We start from the raw sequence: 16,680 nt of genomic DNA on the forward strand, positions 1-16,680 counted from the left end.
GTATACCTACCACTAAGGAATTAATGACATGTAATCCCTATTCCTTATTGCTCAAGGCTGGTAGGGATATAATGAACTTGGAAAGCTTGAAACCTGTTTCACATATTTGTCTCCTCCACAGATCTATGAACTTTAAACAGACAGCTACAGTAGTACAGCAGCTAATTTGAAAAGAGGTTTTAAATGTTTGTTGTAATTATGTAAACTGGACTAATTCATACCAGCAATATGTATTCAATAGTTGCACGTATGTTTTCTTTACTCATTAAATAGTTGAATCAATATTATGTTGAATAATAACGGTTGGTATGACATATATTCTGTAGTATGAACCTAACTTCAGTCAATATTGTGAGAAGCTCCTTGGTCAGTGCTGACTAATTTGGCTGCCAAACTACAGTAGGTCAGATTACCGGCATTAGACGTTTCTTTTTCCGCGAGTCTTCACACCCTTTAAATGTCATGTACAGTGTACACCACTGACTTCAGACATAAATGTGTTATGTACAGATATGTTTGTCCATGTACAGTACGTATAGGAGACACGTGAAGTCATAACTCAAAGATCAGAGAGTCCCAGCTCTCTTCACCATTGCATAAGTATTTATTTACTCTTACTTGTGAAAGCCAGCCAATAAAGTCACTGGGTAAAGAAGGATAGTAGTACAAGATCATTCTTGTGAGGAACATCTTGCAGTGTCCAGCACAAAAGTCCTCCTTTTTTGCTCCACACCTCTCTGTCTTTGTCCTTCACCAGATTATTCCCTTCCCCCTTCCCTTAATCCTCTCTTTGTCCCTCCACTGTTTATCTCCTACCTCTCCTCTTCCCCTGTTGGTAAATTCTTTCTTCTCTCCATCCCTTGTCTACTAATCTCCTTACATCTATCTATCTCTTTGTGCACACCATGCTCATTAACCTGTCTGTATTCTGTGCATGTTTTTGTCCCTTCTGTTACTGTTACTTGTCATTTAGCCTTTGAAGAAGATCCTGATAGGATGGAAACGTCAGGTCAACTTACTTTTACACATTCTCCTACACAGGCTCTCTAGTGGATAAGCAGTTTGCTAACAGTTTTATTTTATTTTGATAGTGGAATTTTGTCACATATTACTGTACATGCACTGCCAAGTGCAGACATCGTTTTCTTAACCCGATTGAGTTAATTCAAGCAATTTTGTCAATAACCCCGGGCTTTAACAATTGTGTTTGATGAATGCAATAAACATGGCATTCATATTCCATTCACAGTGAACTATTTATATTTATTTTGCTAACGAATGAACCAAAACCACCTCCTAAAATTGGCCATTATATTGCAAAGAAAGACTTTGACCAGGTCTTTGGAGACTTACTAACATTACAGAGATATATATATAAGTCTTTTGGCCTCTCCTTTTCAAAGTGAGCAGCATTTTGAGAGGAAGGACAACACTCCGACAAAAGCAATATAGTAACTACCAGAACTCAGTACAGGGCATCTGTTGTACGTACAATAACGAGTAAGGAGTTCATGCAAGCTACAGTATTGTACATGTGGTGGGATTATCATACAGTTCAATACAACAACACAATGTGTCACATAACACATTCCATCACCCATCATTGCCATATTTCAGTGATTCTCACAAAGTTTGCTAAAAATAAGGAATTCAGTTAGAAAAGTTATAATTGGCAACTTCAATGAAAACAACTCTGCCTTAATGAATAGTAATTTCTTTTTCATTGCCAAGCCAGACACATCCAAGGCTGCATAATGGTTCAACTTCCTTTTCTGACCTAATTTGATTCTTATTAATAACAATGAACAAGAATATTTCTCAGTCCAGACTAGCTAGAATTATGTGATAAGTACAAAGGTCAACTATTTGATCTCCAGCTAACTGATAATAGAAACAAGAAATACAAAAGTGTCAACAACAAAAAACCTTATCCAGCAGAAGCCAATCAAACCTATAAATACATTGATGTCCAATTTTCTACAGACCTAAGGGAATCTCACAGAAAAGACTCAAAGCAATCCAAAGACTTTGAAGTTCTAAATCTCTCATCCCTTGATATAAATAAATCCTAAAAGTCTGAAATATGATGCGATAAAAGTTTAAACTCTGAAAGCGCTATGTTATGGTTTTTACTTCCAAACAGTAATCCATCATATTTTTGTTCTTTTGTTATCATTGTTTTTCTTCATCAAGTTCCAACCAGCATACAAAAACAAACGAAATATGATTGTTTGCATTTTTCGACTTAGTGTTAGCCAGGGAAAATTTTCTCACATTATGTTAGACTGCAAGATAGGAAATAATATCAACTCAGGTAGTGTGTGAATGGCACCTAATTTCAAGTAGAGAAATTTCCGATGGGAATGAAAAAGAAAATGCAACTACAGCATAAATTCCCCACAAGCTTTACAACATCACTTATAACAACTGTAGCAACCCATGCCAGGTTAATGCAGTACGCTGTCATGCCATGTCCTACAGCAGTTCATTGGTGTGTCCTCCATTTTGAAGTCTTATCAGTGGCCAGCTAATTATGCAACTTTGATGTGATTTATTGGTGAAAATGTGGTTAGGCTAACAAGCCTAACAGGATAACAATGGAATCAACATGTATGTTGAAATTCAGTACTGGTCTTAGGTGCAAGACTGTTTGTATTGTGTGTGAAATCATATAAAACTTCCTTGTAATATTTACGAGTGATGGTACTTTACATCCCTGCTTCCACTCCAATCCTGCATTTTTTCATCAGATCTAACTTGCAAAAACTGGTCTCATTTTAGATGGCACATTTGAACACAATACAGAACATGGACTTGAGGAGATACACGCAAGTAAAAGAGAAATCTAATTCTTGGAGAAACACTACATGCCAGTGGTTCCTATAGGTATATAATATGGAATCAAATTTCTATTCTGACCAAATCGTCCTATTGACTGAAGGATTGATTTATCTATTACTTCACGAGAGACACTTGATGATGCCTAAATGTAATTAATTACTCATGCTTACTTGACGATCAGTCGGAGAACTCTTGTGCCATAGTTATCAAGGATGAGTCCTCCCAGGATCACGAGAGATTGCAACGCGCACAGACCGACGGTGAAGACCAAGGACAACATCGCATCCTGCTCGTCGCACGATTCTCGTTGTGCTTCTTCCACTAGGACTTCAGAAGACGATGCAGACCATGAAGTGGAGTTCTCCACGAGAGGGCATAGGTGCAAGAAGTAGCCGCTGGTCTTCAGAACAAACCCCATCGCTGGCCATCCATAGAATATGCCACCAAAGAGGAGAATCTCAAAGATGGCAAAGCCCAGGATACTGAATCTCTCTGCTTGGAAAGCCATTCGGTTCTGCTTTTTAGGGGTAGTTTTGTCGATGCAAGGAGAAACTGGACGAAAAGAGAGAAAGATAGAGATCAATCCTTAGGACATTAATGTTAGAATGTTAACTAAAACACACAGAAGAAGATGCTTTCTTGCAAGTATATGCCACTCCATCTACTGTTATATACTTTTATTCACTAGTCTTCCATGTGAGCAAGTTTTAGCAACTTATGTGCTGCACTGTTCTCCAAGCCTTTTTTTTTTCTACCCCACAAGTCTCTGGTTGGAATCCCCCTTTAGCCAAAAATTTCTTCGATCTGTTGCTAATCTTTACTCTGTTTTGTTAGTCTGTTATTTAAGCCAAATACAAAACCAAATGTGGCAATGATACAATAGAGAGGGAAGTAGTGGGAATGGATGTATAGGGCAATTAATAAAAACTTCATCACTACTGCGAGACTACTGGGTACCTGTGAATAGAAGATAGTGGTAGACAGTGGCGGACTGGCGGCACCGGCCAAGGCAATCTGGGCGGGGGGAGGGGGGGGGCAACTAAGGGCAAGGCATATATTTGAGGGGAAATAAGTTCACTGATATGAGAGAGAGAGGTTGCCTCTCCCCTTTGGGAAGTTTCTTTACAAGTCAAGTGACTAAGACACAAAGTGGTGCTATCATTTGACAATTTTTCACATTAATGCATTGCATCAATTGAAAGCTGAACATTTCTAATACTAATGATTAGCTTAGTTCTATATATTTAAGATAAGTAGCAGATCTGATTGAGGGCATAACTGGGGGCAAGGGAAATCTTGGGGGGGGGGCAATTTCCACCTCATGCCCCCTCAAATTCTGACAAAAAGGATATTATATCACCAAAGTGACAACCCTCACAGTGAGTACTTGCTATGTAAGAAAAATAAAGACCAAAACTAGAGCAGTCACAAGCCCAACCATCATTATTGGTCTACGTTAAATGTGGTATTAAGATCTCCCAAAATAGAGCAAGATTTTTCTTGGCTGTCAGGTAGAATATATAGTTTTTCACAAAGATCTGTCCTATAAGCCAAAAATTATGGTTTGATTGATTTATGTCACCTATAAAGTATCAAAACAAAAATGGAATGGAACACAATTCTGCAAAAAACCTGAGAAAAACTGTTTTATCTTAGGTCAGTCTGTATTAACACCTGTAATAAACATTGAGTTTATGTGTTTATTTTGATCCTGTATGTTTATATCAATCCAGTCTGAAATTATATATGACCTTGGCCATAAAGTTGAGGCTTCAAGATACTAAAGATGTATTGTATAAACTACCTTCCGTACCACCTGCAGGACGTGGTCCGAGAAATTTATTTCGTCCTAAATGGAAGAGAAAAAATTCGACTGCATTGATACAGTACTTTTTAAGAAAAGTCACCCAAGAAAGAACCTGGGCACGAAAACCAAACTATCGAGCGACTGATCCGCTCTCAACCCTGGGCAGCCCCCTTGCATCGAGACTGTGTGATCATCGTCGGGTGTGCATCACCATTCCCCTCGAAAGGGAACAGATACTACACATGATCTTAGCCAAAAGGCAGAGAAGCATAGATACAGTATGTGCCTAGCAATTGCATGCATGCCTAATGCCAGAAATTACCAGTAAAAACAATTTCAAATGAAACACTGCAATGGCAAACTTTATCACGAAGGAATACCGTAGCAAAAGGTATAACAAATATATAAATAACAAGAGCTACTGTAGAAACAGCACAAGAATAAAATAAATACCATGTGCACTCTCACATAACAAAGTATGTACCTGCCTTTCTCTTGCCCCCCCCCCCCACCACTGTATGATATTACAGTACTATAACAGAGAGCATTGATAACCATTTTACCACTATTTTCCTCCTGCCCTAGCTCTAGGTTCACCTTTACAATCTCTTAGCTTGTAGTACAAACATGAAGTCCTCCTAGACTAAGGTAACCATATTTTGTAAATAGGAATCTGGGACAGAATGTTGAAGGTTGAATGTGCGGCATGGGGAAGGACTCTAAGGGGACAGGGTTCTTTGAGAAGAATGTGCTAATCTAATTGAGCGCAGACATGACATTTAATCAGGAGTAGGCCTACTGTATAGGTCAGCACAGGAGAAAGACTTCGATGTCGTAGCAAACAATGTCTCGCTTGTACAGTACATTATCCAGAGTATATATAGTAGGATAGGCCGATAGCCAACATTAAAGTAGCTCTTGTTTCAATGCCATTGTCTGTGCGAGGTATTTGTGTACATCTGCATGGTGTATTAATGACGTGTAATTCAAGTATAACAGACAGGAAGATTTCTAAATCTGTTGTGAATGAAATGTCGTATGTTAAAATTTCAGGGATGTCTTATTATATCTGGGACAGTTTCAGGGACACAAGTTAACCGGGACGAAACATTGGAATCAGGGGCCGTCCCTGAAACTCCTGGACCTCTGGTCAACTAATCATAGACTGCTACGTCACATTTTCCAGAAAGATTACTCACAGTTTCTATTTATAAGCCATGAACATAATAATATACTTTCCAACTTCTAAGTCCTAATAGATCACTTTAAATTTACTTGGACCTTCCAGGCTTCCACAGTAACTCTCTATATATACAACAGAAACCCCACCCCTGTCTGTGCACCTAATTTCAGATGTATCTCTTCCAAGAAAGTAAATCCTCAGCATGATGTCATTCCCAATCTGTCTGCATTGTTGTCATTTCAATAGCATAGAAGATTAGTTACCTCTGTTTAAAGAGAAAGGTAAGATATGTGGGCAGGGTAACTTTCTGTTCCTTCTTTTGTAATCCATTGTGAAATAGTATATGAGGTGTAATTTTCACCAATTGTATGGGGTGATTCAACCTGCACGGCTCAGTCACGCTTGCTGCTCCCCCCCCCCCCCCGGACACATGCACTCATTGTATTCAGTAGTTAGATATCTAACCAATCAAGCTCTGATATGCTCTGTTTAAATCAATTATTTGTTTTGTGTCCTTATTTCATGTTCACATACCCGCTAGAAGTTACTGTTCTGTCTTCACCAGTTTGTAGTTAAAAACAGCTTTCAGCCCATAAATCTTATAAATGTGCATTGTTGTCAGCTATGTAAGGGAGACCTACAGTATGTACAGTAATATGAATGGAAGTGATACAGTCCTGTAGACTACTGTAATACTGATGATGTTTGTATTAATTATAAAAAAAAAAATTAATAAAAATTTAAACTTGCAGACCTATGAAGACCTGTGGGAGATACAACCATCACATGTTAGGGTTTGGTTAATTAATTCAATGATATGAGTAAACCTTATTAAAAAGATCTCAAATATCAAATGATGGATGATGGTGATAAATTGCATTTACTCTGATTTTACACGTAGAAATTTAAACAAACAACATACTTTAAAATCGAACCCCCTTTTAATTTATTAAAACCAGCATTAAATAGCAAATATTTACAGATCAGAAGTCGGTCAGCTTCCTTGCCATACAATTTGCTCAATATTCAAAATGTCTGTCTGACTATAAATGTAGAGCAAGTGAGTTAAATTTGTCCAAGAATTAAGTGAGAACAACCACAAGAGATTTGTAGTGCTCCCATACATGTGGGCATCTACCATGTGAGTCACTCCTAAGGATTTTACAGTATTTATTCTAATTTTAAACCAAAATGTTTCAATATATCCAGAAAGAACAGTTTTCCTACAGGTGTGAAATCTAGACACATTTTACCAATTCTGCTCGAGCTATTACAAATCCTTTTAATAGTAGTTGAGAGTTAGTACATGACATTTTTTATATTCTGTGAAACATTTTTTGAGAAAATGGCCAAGTTTTTCCAACCATTTGAGATTTCTTTCCACTCTTTTTCTTTACACTTTGTTCTCGCTTTGAATTCCTAGGTGTTGTTGCAGCAAATGTAATATCAAGATTAATACATAAATTGCCAATTATATTGCATGTATACGTAGACCTGTCAACACTCTATGCAAAGTTTTGAATAATGAGCTATTTCAATTCATACAGGCTTTAAAACCCTAACTGTCCAACCAGTGGTGTTTCCAAACATGCCTGTGTCCATTTTTCATTTTAAAATGTTTATAAATTTATACAACAACTTTTCACTCTGCTCATTCTTTGCAAAAGGAGTTAATTCTTTGTAGAAAAGGAATACTGTATCTCTAGTTCAATAATGCCATTGAATTAGAAAACCTTTCAAAACAGTCTGATATGCTTTAGGACATCTTGAACAGCATTTGTCTAGGTATCTTTCAAGTAACAGTGTTCAATACACTTATATTTTTTTTTCAAAAAGCATTTTCATCTCATGCCTAGAGTTTCAAAATTTTAGCTCCTTGTTTCAAAATCTATTGGGCAAAAGCAAGAGCTCACAGGCATTATCCTGAATTACAACACACCAGTTACTGTACAGAAGTCACGAATACTCTTTGATTGACCATTGATAACCGACTCTACCATATTTGTTTAAGTTCCTATATTGTCTATTGGCTGAAAATGGCAAACTTATGCCTTTGTTTCGTTCTTCTAGCAAAAAGCAGAATACATTGGCATTTAACTGATAAATATAAAATGGAATTTGGAGGTCTACACCTTTCAGATTTTTTTGCAGGAGAATTTTACGATTGAACACCTTTATAACTTACTGGATTTACACAAATAACAAGTAATTTGAATTCAGGGCACCGAGTGCCCCCCATATGGATAAATGCGTGATGAAACATGGTACTATGCCTAACTTAGGCTTACTACCTACAGAACATACAGACTGAGTAAGTACCAAATAAAAACTGTAGCTTAAAGTACTGTAGCTCTACACATCTGAAAATGAAATCTGACCAGTGCAATCTGACCAGTGCAATCTGACCAGTGCAATTGACAGACTTCTGTCAGTTATCATTGTCCCAATTTTCTCAAGATATTTTGATTAATGTAGAATTAAGGTATCAATTTGGCATTAGACAACCACTCTTGTTAGTACATTACTCCCCCCCCCCTGACACTTGAGTCTCACTCTTCACCGAAAATACTATATGATTGGGCAATATAATAATTAGGCAGTTATTTTTAAGACGCTTAAGCGAATATGGGAGAATTCCGCAAGGGCTGATGGATTACAACTTTCACATCAGGTGGTTTCCAATCAATATTTTAGTTCAAATTTGGAATCTTTTAATTTAGAAAGTTGTTTCAGATGGGAAAACCATAGATTGTGCTTGGATGAAAAACCTACCTTACTATGAGTATGACCAAGCCTGGGATCAAACGCTGAACCTCCTGATTGCTAAGCCTCATTGCCACCCCCTTTATCCACTCGGCACAGTACCGGTAGATAGCGCCAACTGGTTCCCCTCCCTCCCCACACCCCCCCCCCCCCGAAGATACTGGGGTCTCACTTTTCAACAAAAGAAATGTTCTGTAATTTAAGTGTAAGAAGTCAAGTAACCCTTATTTCCACACAATCTTTGTTTACATGTTATCAATGAATATACAATGAGGTAATTGACAGAAAATACTCACATATGATTGAGTAATATAGCGTCCACTGGCTCACACAGTACTGCAAAAAATAAACTCGCGTCCAGGCCTATCTTTTGGCTGCTGCCTTACGTAGTAGCGAGGTTATCTCCACGCAATCTATGGATTTGCGAAACCAGCCCATGCACTACTTGACTAGGATATGCATGAGAAAACGTTTCACTTGGGTGATTGTTAATGATAAGCCTGATTCTTTTCTACTTACAATGCCGTTGATTTTCGTGAAAACGTGTTCATTGGTTTCTGCTTTACTAGTACGTTTGAGGCTTGATCTTGTGATTACCTATCAAAGATATTTACAATCGTTGAACAAAAATTGTCGTACTTTTCTCCTACAAGCAGGCTTGTCATGGAAACATCGCCTCATGGCTAGGCTACTTAATGTACAATAATATCGAAATGGAAATGTCGCGACGGCTACCGTATCATACGGAGCTTTTAAAGTGCCAATATGTGTGCATTAAGATATTCAAATATTGAGATACGAGATGTTAACATTTCAGTATATATACGTTGAGATGTTGAAATATTGACACACAAGATCCTAGTATACCAATAACTGTACAGTATATTTCAACATCTCAACGTATAGTACCGAAATATTAACATCTCGTATCTCAATTTTTGCCGTTGTCAATTTTGAACGTATTTCCTCTTTTTGATTGTCATCTCATTATTAACGATTGTATTCTTATTATTCTTATTATGATTATTTTATTTTTTATTCTACTTTGAGCTTTTGCATATCAGGGCCTCGGAGGGATAAGCTTTACACTAACCGAGTTTACCCTCTCATGTTAAATAAATAAATAAATCTGTTAATATCTTAATGCACACATATTAATATATTAAGATAATTCACCTAACATATATTAATATCTCATTGGCACTTTAAAAGCTCCGTAGTATGATGTAACGTGAAGACGGACAGTCTGTCATCGATCCCTACCAATTAGAACTAAGCTAAATATGCCGAAACGGGGCGTGCTTAATATTAATTTATCAATCTCATACATCGATTGGGGGGGGGGGGGTATTTTGAAGGAGAAGGTGAAATCCGTTACCTACACTAAGCTTCCAAATTATGAAGAGGAGGTAGAGGATGGGTAAGAAATTATGCATGAGCGGGGGTTGGGGTCAGAAAAGAAGTTAGTAGTAGCTACGTCCCTGGGGATATATATCAATAGGCCTATATACCTCAGCTGGGGAAAGCAGATCTTTAAACGTTACGGCGGAGGAACTCGCTAAAAATACAAGAAATAATTTATTATTAATTTCTTAATATAAAAAAAAACTCCTAATAAACGGTTATGTGTATACAAAAGCTGCTATAGTTTTTAAAATTTGTGAAGCAATGTGGCTATTTTTTTTTATAACAGTCTGTTATCTTGGCTATAAGGATTTGTCATACCTTGTTATATAACCTCGGATCTCCGTAAAAAAAAACACTTACGATTTGCTCAAATCCCTTACAAACTTTAAATTGCGACGTTTCTAGATTTCCACTTGACAATCCAAAATTTGTCAAAGAGCACTCAGTAATTGGACTTTATGAAATCAAGCGGCATAGTTTAGAGTTTCTGCCACATAATAAGTTGCAGTGCATGCCACTAAGCGGAGCAACTGCGCATTGAAAAAAAAAATGCGCGCCCAACGGAGAAGCAAAGGCGGTTAAACCGGTCGATTAATCGATGCCGTCTCATTTGTGATAAAAACAAAAGTCCTGGTAGGTCGGGGTATGCCAAATAAAAAAAACTCTGTGTTGTTTATACGAAAGATATCGTTGAAGTTTTCCACGGAAGCCTTTACAGATCTAACCAGAAAACGAAAACGTTGAGTGGTTCCGATGACTAAACATGATAATAGTGTGGTAACCCATACATGTTAATAGTCCCGAACTTGTGCACACCTAAATGAAGAGGAATATATCTATTGACTAATGCGGCAACATATAAATGAAGGTACCAGGAATCAGTTATTGTGTTGACAAAATATATGTTTAATGACACAGTATAACCAGAAAGACAGATGGCTTTGTGATTCCTTGCCAGGCGTGTAGCCAGGAATTTGCCAAGGGAGGGGCGAAACTGTAGATTCCGCATTGCAAACTATCTAAGCGTAGCGCCACCATGGTTGGCGCGAAGCGTCCAAGAAAATTTTGGCTGAAGATGCCTCCCAGATCGCTGGAAATGGCACTTCCCAGGCCTTGTAAGTTGCATCTTAGCATTTTCTCTTTTGAAAATACTAGCGATATTATAAAAACATTTAAAAAAAAAATTAAAAATATGCTCAAGGGGGGCGGCTACCCCCTTCGCCCCCCCCCCCCTTGGCTACGCGCCTGTTCCTTGCCATACAATGTGCTCAAAATTCAAAATAACTCGGATGACTAATATAGAGCTAGTGAGTTCAATTTGTCTAATAATTAAGTGAGAGTCAGAAAAGATAAGAGATTTCCAGCTCTTATAGGGCTCCCTTGTAGGCATCAACAATTTCATTCAGTGGTAAGGATTTGACAGTACGGATTTTTTATTCCAAGATGTTCCAATATCCAGAGAGAACTGCCTATGTGAAATATATAGGAACATTGATGTATGAATTAAAGAAAACTTTCTTTTAACCGATATTGGGCTAACGAGTCACCACTGTTACAGAACCATCCCTCAAATAATTGTTATTAAAGAATGAGAGTTTTAACATGACCTTGTCTATACACTGTGAACTATTTTCACAACCAACTGCCAAAGCAAAAGTCATGGTCACAGAGAAAATGGGCTAATTTTGAGCCCATTAGAGATAACATGTTGACTCCTTGAAGCGTAGAGGGTGAAAACTGATAAGAGCAGTTTCAGTTCAAGTTTAAAGCAACACTCTGAAGCAGATTTCATTTGTTTGGATGATTGTATGTCTTGTTGAAGTCCTATAGAGACACTTCACAAAACTAAACTGATCTGAATTTGACCAAACTATGTTCACAAAAAGAAGGAACAGCATTGGTGATTTGACAGATAAATTGTATTATTAATTTTGGAGTCATGATGTTTAAAAGGTTTGCAGACTTTGACACATGTGGACCTCGAGTAACCCTTGACCTCTACCAATTTCAATAGGATTCTTGCACTCACCAAGCTTGATCTGTCTACCGTGCATGACGTTGATTCAACCTGTGTTTGTTGAGATATCGTGTTTACTAGGGAATTATGGAATAATTCAGGCCAGATTTTGAAAAAGATCCGGCCAGATTTTGAAAAAGATCCGGCCGGATTTTGAAAAATATCCGGCCTGAACCGGAACCGGATAATTGCTCACTATCCGGCCGGATAGTCCGGCCGGACCGGATATCCAGTGCATCCCTAGTGTTTACAAGCTGTTTTTGATAATTTCCCATTAAACCTCACCCACCCAGAAATCTTTAATGAGGTCTATTGTTTGTTGCAAAGGACATGTACGTACTATGTAGTTACATGACCATACAAACTATGAACAAAATCGCACATACGGTTGAATGGATATTGACATTTTACTAATTTTATGGTAAGCCCCGCCCACTCATTAAAATTCACAAAAATATGGCACATTTACTCATCATAGGGCAGCCATCTTCCAAGCATGATATTGAGTCAGCTTGTGGTTGTTGAGACATCGTGTTTACAAGCTAGTCGTCACATCCACACACATCAACATACACACACACACACATACACCCACACACGCCAGTACGATCGCAAAGGTGAACATTCGGCATCGTAACCCAAAATAAAGTTTGAAGATAAAAAAAATCGTACAACATTGTTGTCAGATTTAAGAAGACCAAGGGTTCAGTCTGTACAATCATATCACGTGCGTAATGCGCCCTCATTGACAATTATAGAAAGCCTATAAAACGCATTTGCGCGTGTATGTATGTATGTGTGTGTGTGTACTTTCTGCCTTCCACCTACAGATCTTTATCCTATCTTTGACAAAGTCGGTAAATCTTATGTACTGTATTTGCTTCCGTACATTACCATCCAAAAGTCCCATAAGATAGTGGCGCTATACGGATAAATTATCCTGAAGTTTACCAATTCCGTATGCTTTTTATGTATGTCAGAAGGTTAATATTTTCTTTTAATTTTTCTAAAAATCGAAATGCCGATAACAAACCTTGTTTATCCATCAGATAGCCGTAAATACTGTGATTTATGTCAATATAAATATAATGTCTTCTTCGTTATCAGAACACCCATGAGGGGTCAAATTTAGCGAGAAGTTTTGTCAGCAAAAACGAATCGAAATTCTGCTCAGTAGAAGTACGCCGATTTTATACATATACAGAGATATTGTCCAGCATATTAGTCAAAGGGCTTTGACCAGCGGAGATATTGCCCAACGTGTACGAATATTACAAACCCCTCGCAATCAGGGACCGCTTCGACAATAGACATACTAACTGAGGTCACTCTGTGTCATTTATTGTGATGTTTAACCCTTCTGTGAGACATAGACTTATGAATGAGACAAATACATTCGACTTAAAGGTAGTCAGTATAGGCCCCAAAATATAGCACGCTATAATTGAAAAAAGTCTTTAAACAGTACTTTCCTGGAGGTCTTTACCCTCTAAATTGATCTCAGACATTGTTAAGGAACACACAAGATGACTGAATGTCCCAGTGAGGAAAATTGTAATTAAAACAGTTATAAGAATTTTGACCAAAAGGTGACCATTTTTTAATATCTAGCATATTTGGGGCCAATACAGCATACCTTTAAACATCAAAATACCTTTCATTTCTTTGTTTTGTTTCTCTTCGTCAGGTAGGTAACCGAGATTTTCCATTCCCATTTTCTCGTTGTTAGGCAATGTGACGTCATTTCCGTTCTGGCGTTCGTTTGATTCAGTATGCTCATTAGATATATTCTTGTCTTCCATATCGGTACATGGTTTCCCTTCAGTCGTCATCGTCAAGCTATAAGCAAGGTCCTGACAGGGGAAAAAAGCAGACGATATGAAGTAAAATTAACGGCATTGGTATATGCAGAAGAGAACGACTTTGAAGGGGAGGGGAGGGGGAGAGAGAGGTGGAGAGAGAGGCGTTCACCCTAATACAGTTCCATTGTTTATTTGTTGTAATGTAAAATATTGAAATTTGTTCAATTCATGTCAATAAATGTTTTGCACTATCAATTATCTGGGGTGAGGGAGGGGATGGGGGGAAAAGAGTTCGATTGAGGGGGCAACTTGAAACCATGGTCAAGTTACTGTTATGAATGTTTCTTTTCCCAAATTGAGCAGTTCAATCCTGAGTTCCATGCGCTAAATTGTTGAAGGGATAGCCCAACTAAAAATATGAATTATATATATATATAGCTTTTAGGGAAAATCAAGCGCGTAGCCAGGATTTCATCTTAGGGGGTGGGGCGAATTCAATTTATTGACCAAGGAGAGCGTTTTGCGCTATCTGCGTGGGGTCAGGGCTCGCCATAAGTCCCCTATACTTTAGAGGCTTCAGAGCTTTCAAATTTTATCCAATCGGTCGAGATTTAAGCCATGTAAAAATATACTAAAAAAGGTAAAATATAATGCACATGATTGGCCTAATATTAATTCGTTGGGTAGAAATTTGGGTAAAAAGTTGGTAATAAATCACTCAAAATAGAAGCTTTAATTCTATGGTGGCCTGGTCAAATCCGTGACACTGAGGTGGCAGCCAGTTATAAAGAACAAACGATATCACCATGGTGTCACGGTGTGATACCAGTTTGAAGTTTATAGCCAACAGCAGGGTTGCCAGTTTGTTCTTTCTGTAACAAAACTGGTCAAACTTTATAATAAATAAAAAAGTAAAATAAAAAAAGTTTATAATAAATAAAGGCCAAAATATTTTGTTCGATTTCTGCCCCTAAATACCAACATTTGTTAGTGTGCATTCCTTTTCGATAGGGTGACCGGACTATTTGTAAGCTACCGGCTTTGATAGCTTTTCAAAAGTGTGGGGGACAAAAGTCTTAAATATACCGCTATGCCCATGAACTCTAATTTTAGTCATAAATGGGAATCAGGTGTTCCAACTTCCACACTTCTGAAACTTTGTGTAAGGTCTCTCTACGTTTTTCTCCAAATTCTTCCCACTTCACATTCTTCACCAAACACTTGGGATATACGCCCTGAATGATAGCTATACAAGCCAATTTATACATTTTATTTTAGCATACTGTGAGATGAAAAGTCCATTTTAGTATCTGAGATGTTAGCTTCCACAAACTTCATAAATTGTCTCAACTCATAACATTTTGAGTTGTCTCAACTCATAACACAACTCATAACATATTTGCACGTGGAAAAATAAAATAAATCAAATTTTGTGATTAAACAATGATTCAAATGTGAGATGATATTCTTAGAAACAATTCAACTACAATTTCGTACCATGATCGCTGTTTGTCGAAATGTGTGTCAACAAGGCCTAACTGTGATAATTGAGTGCACACAAATAATAGCCTATAATCACAAACTTCGTTATCTCTACACATGGAAAGTATAACGTTACAAGTATAGTTGATTGTGTTCGCGGAGCACTGCAGATGCAAGAATATTTCCAGACAATGTGTAAGGGACTTTTAGCCAGTCAGATCACGGGAAATATGGAAAAGCATCATTGTTTTTTTTTTGAGAAGCAGTTGTGGTTTCTTTGAAAAGACAGAAAGAAAGAAATTTATTCAAAAATGTGTTTTGTTATGTTTTGCATAGGCCCAGTTGTGAGTGTGTGTACTTGGGGTTGGCTTCTCAAAAAAAGACTTTGCGTTCGCCGGACACAAGCAGTTCCAAGGTTTTGCGTCCCTTGTTAAAAAAAAATCCGTCCCGGGCGCAGAATCCTGCTCTTTTTTCTTGATTGTGAAAAGGCCTTCGACAAAACTTGGCAAAATGGTCTCCGGTACAAACTTCTAAACTATAATCTTTACTTTGCTAAGCCTGTAATTCGCTTTTTAGAGGACTTCCATCCACATTTATATATTTATTTTCTGTGGAAAAGCAAATAAACAAACAAATAATCTTCTTAATCAGACTATAGACTTCTTTCCCTATAATCTCCACCTCCGCACATTGAAAATTGACTTCAGTAGTCTACGCTCCAGTTCCTTTGAGCTCAAAGCTGGTACTCCTCATGGTTCGCGGTTTTAAGTCGCTTTCTAAACAGTATCTATTTAAGCGATCTCGCTTACAATAAGCTTAATTCTACTCTATGCAATCAACCTCGCTATTTGACATAGTAGTAAAAGAATGTCTTCATGAATTGGTTCGATTAATAAATTCACTGACTACATCCGTTCCCCGTGTAGCCAATGGAGTGTAAAAAATACCCAGACAAATATCTAAGCTTGTAATCCTTCCTCACTCTAATGACTTGATTGAGGACTTTAACATCAAACTTTCTAGCACTAACATTACCCTCCCCACCCCCTCCCCCAGTAAAGAGGCTGTTTTCCTTGGAATTACCCTGGACAGTAAGTTTAATTTAAAAAAAAAACACACACACATTAATATCACTTCTAGAAGAGCCTGGAGGATCTTAAATACCCTTAAAAGTCTAAGTAATATTAATTGTCTCCCTCAGCATATCCGTTTACAAATCTTTAACACTAAAATTAAACCTTTTATTACACATACGGCAGAATATATCCATATCTGCCTCCTAAGTTGTTCTAAGTTTCACCAGGGAGTTGTTCCATAACAACTCCCTGGTTTCACGATTAACGTCAACTGCGAACTGACTTCACTGAGCCTTTAAATG

At 37.6% G+C, this 16,680-nt stretch overlaps 1 protein-coding gene across 3 annotated transcripts in view; it reads right to left on the bottom strand.

The window, feature by feature from the left end:
* LOC139981663 (equilibrative nucleobase transporter 1-like) overlaps positions 1–16,680 on the bottom strand; it is a 40,083-nt gene that overhangs the window by 19,431 nt on the left and 3,972 nt on the right. The window contains exons 2-3 of one of the 3 annotated variants that reach the window (XM_071994229.1): positions 13,673–13,871; positions 3,012–3,393 (exon numbers count right to left, since the gene is read on the bottom strand). In XM_071994229.1, the coding sequence (XP_071850330.1) occupies positions 3,012–3,393; positions 13,673–13,871 (581 nt within the window). Of the gene's footprint in view, positions 1–3,011; positions 3,394–8,890; positions 9,302–13,672; positions 13,872–16,680 lie in introns of those variants that run through there. The other 2 variants (XM_071994231.1, XM_071994230.1) reach the window with 2 other exon arrangements.

The sequence above is a fragment of the Apostichopus japonicus genome, chromosome 15 (assembly GCF_037975245.1).
Source record: "Apostichopus japonicus isolate 1M-3 chromosome 15, ASM3797524v1, whole genome shotgun sequence".
NCBI classification, from domain to species: domain Eukaryota; kingdom Metazoa; phylum Echinodermata; class Holothuroidea; order Aspidochirotida; family Stichopodidae; genus Apostichopus; species Apostichopus japonicus.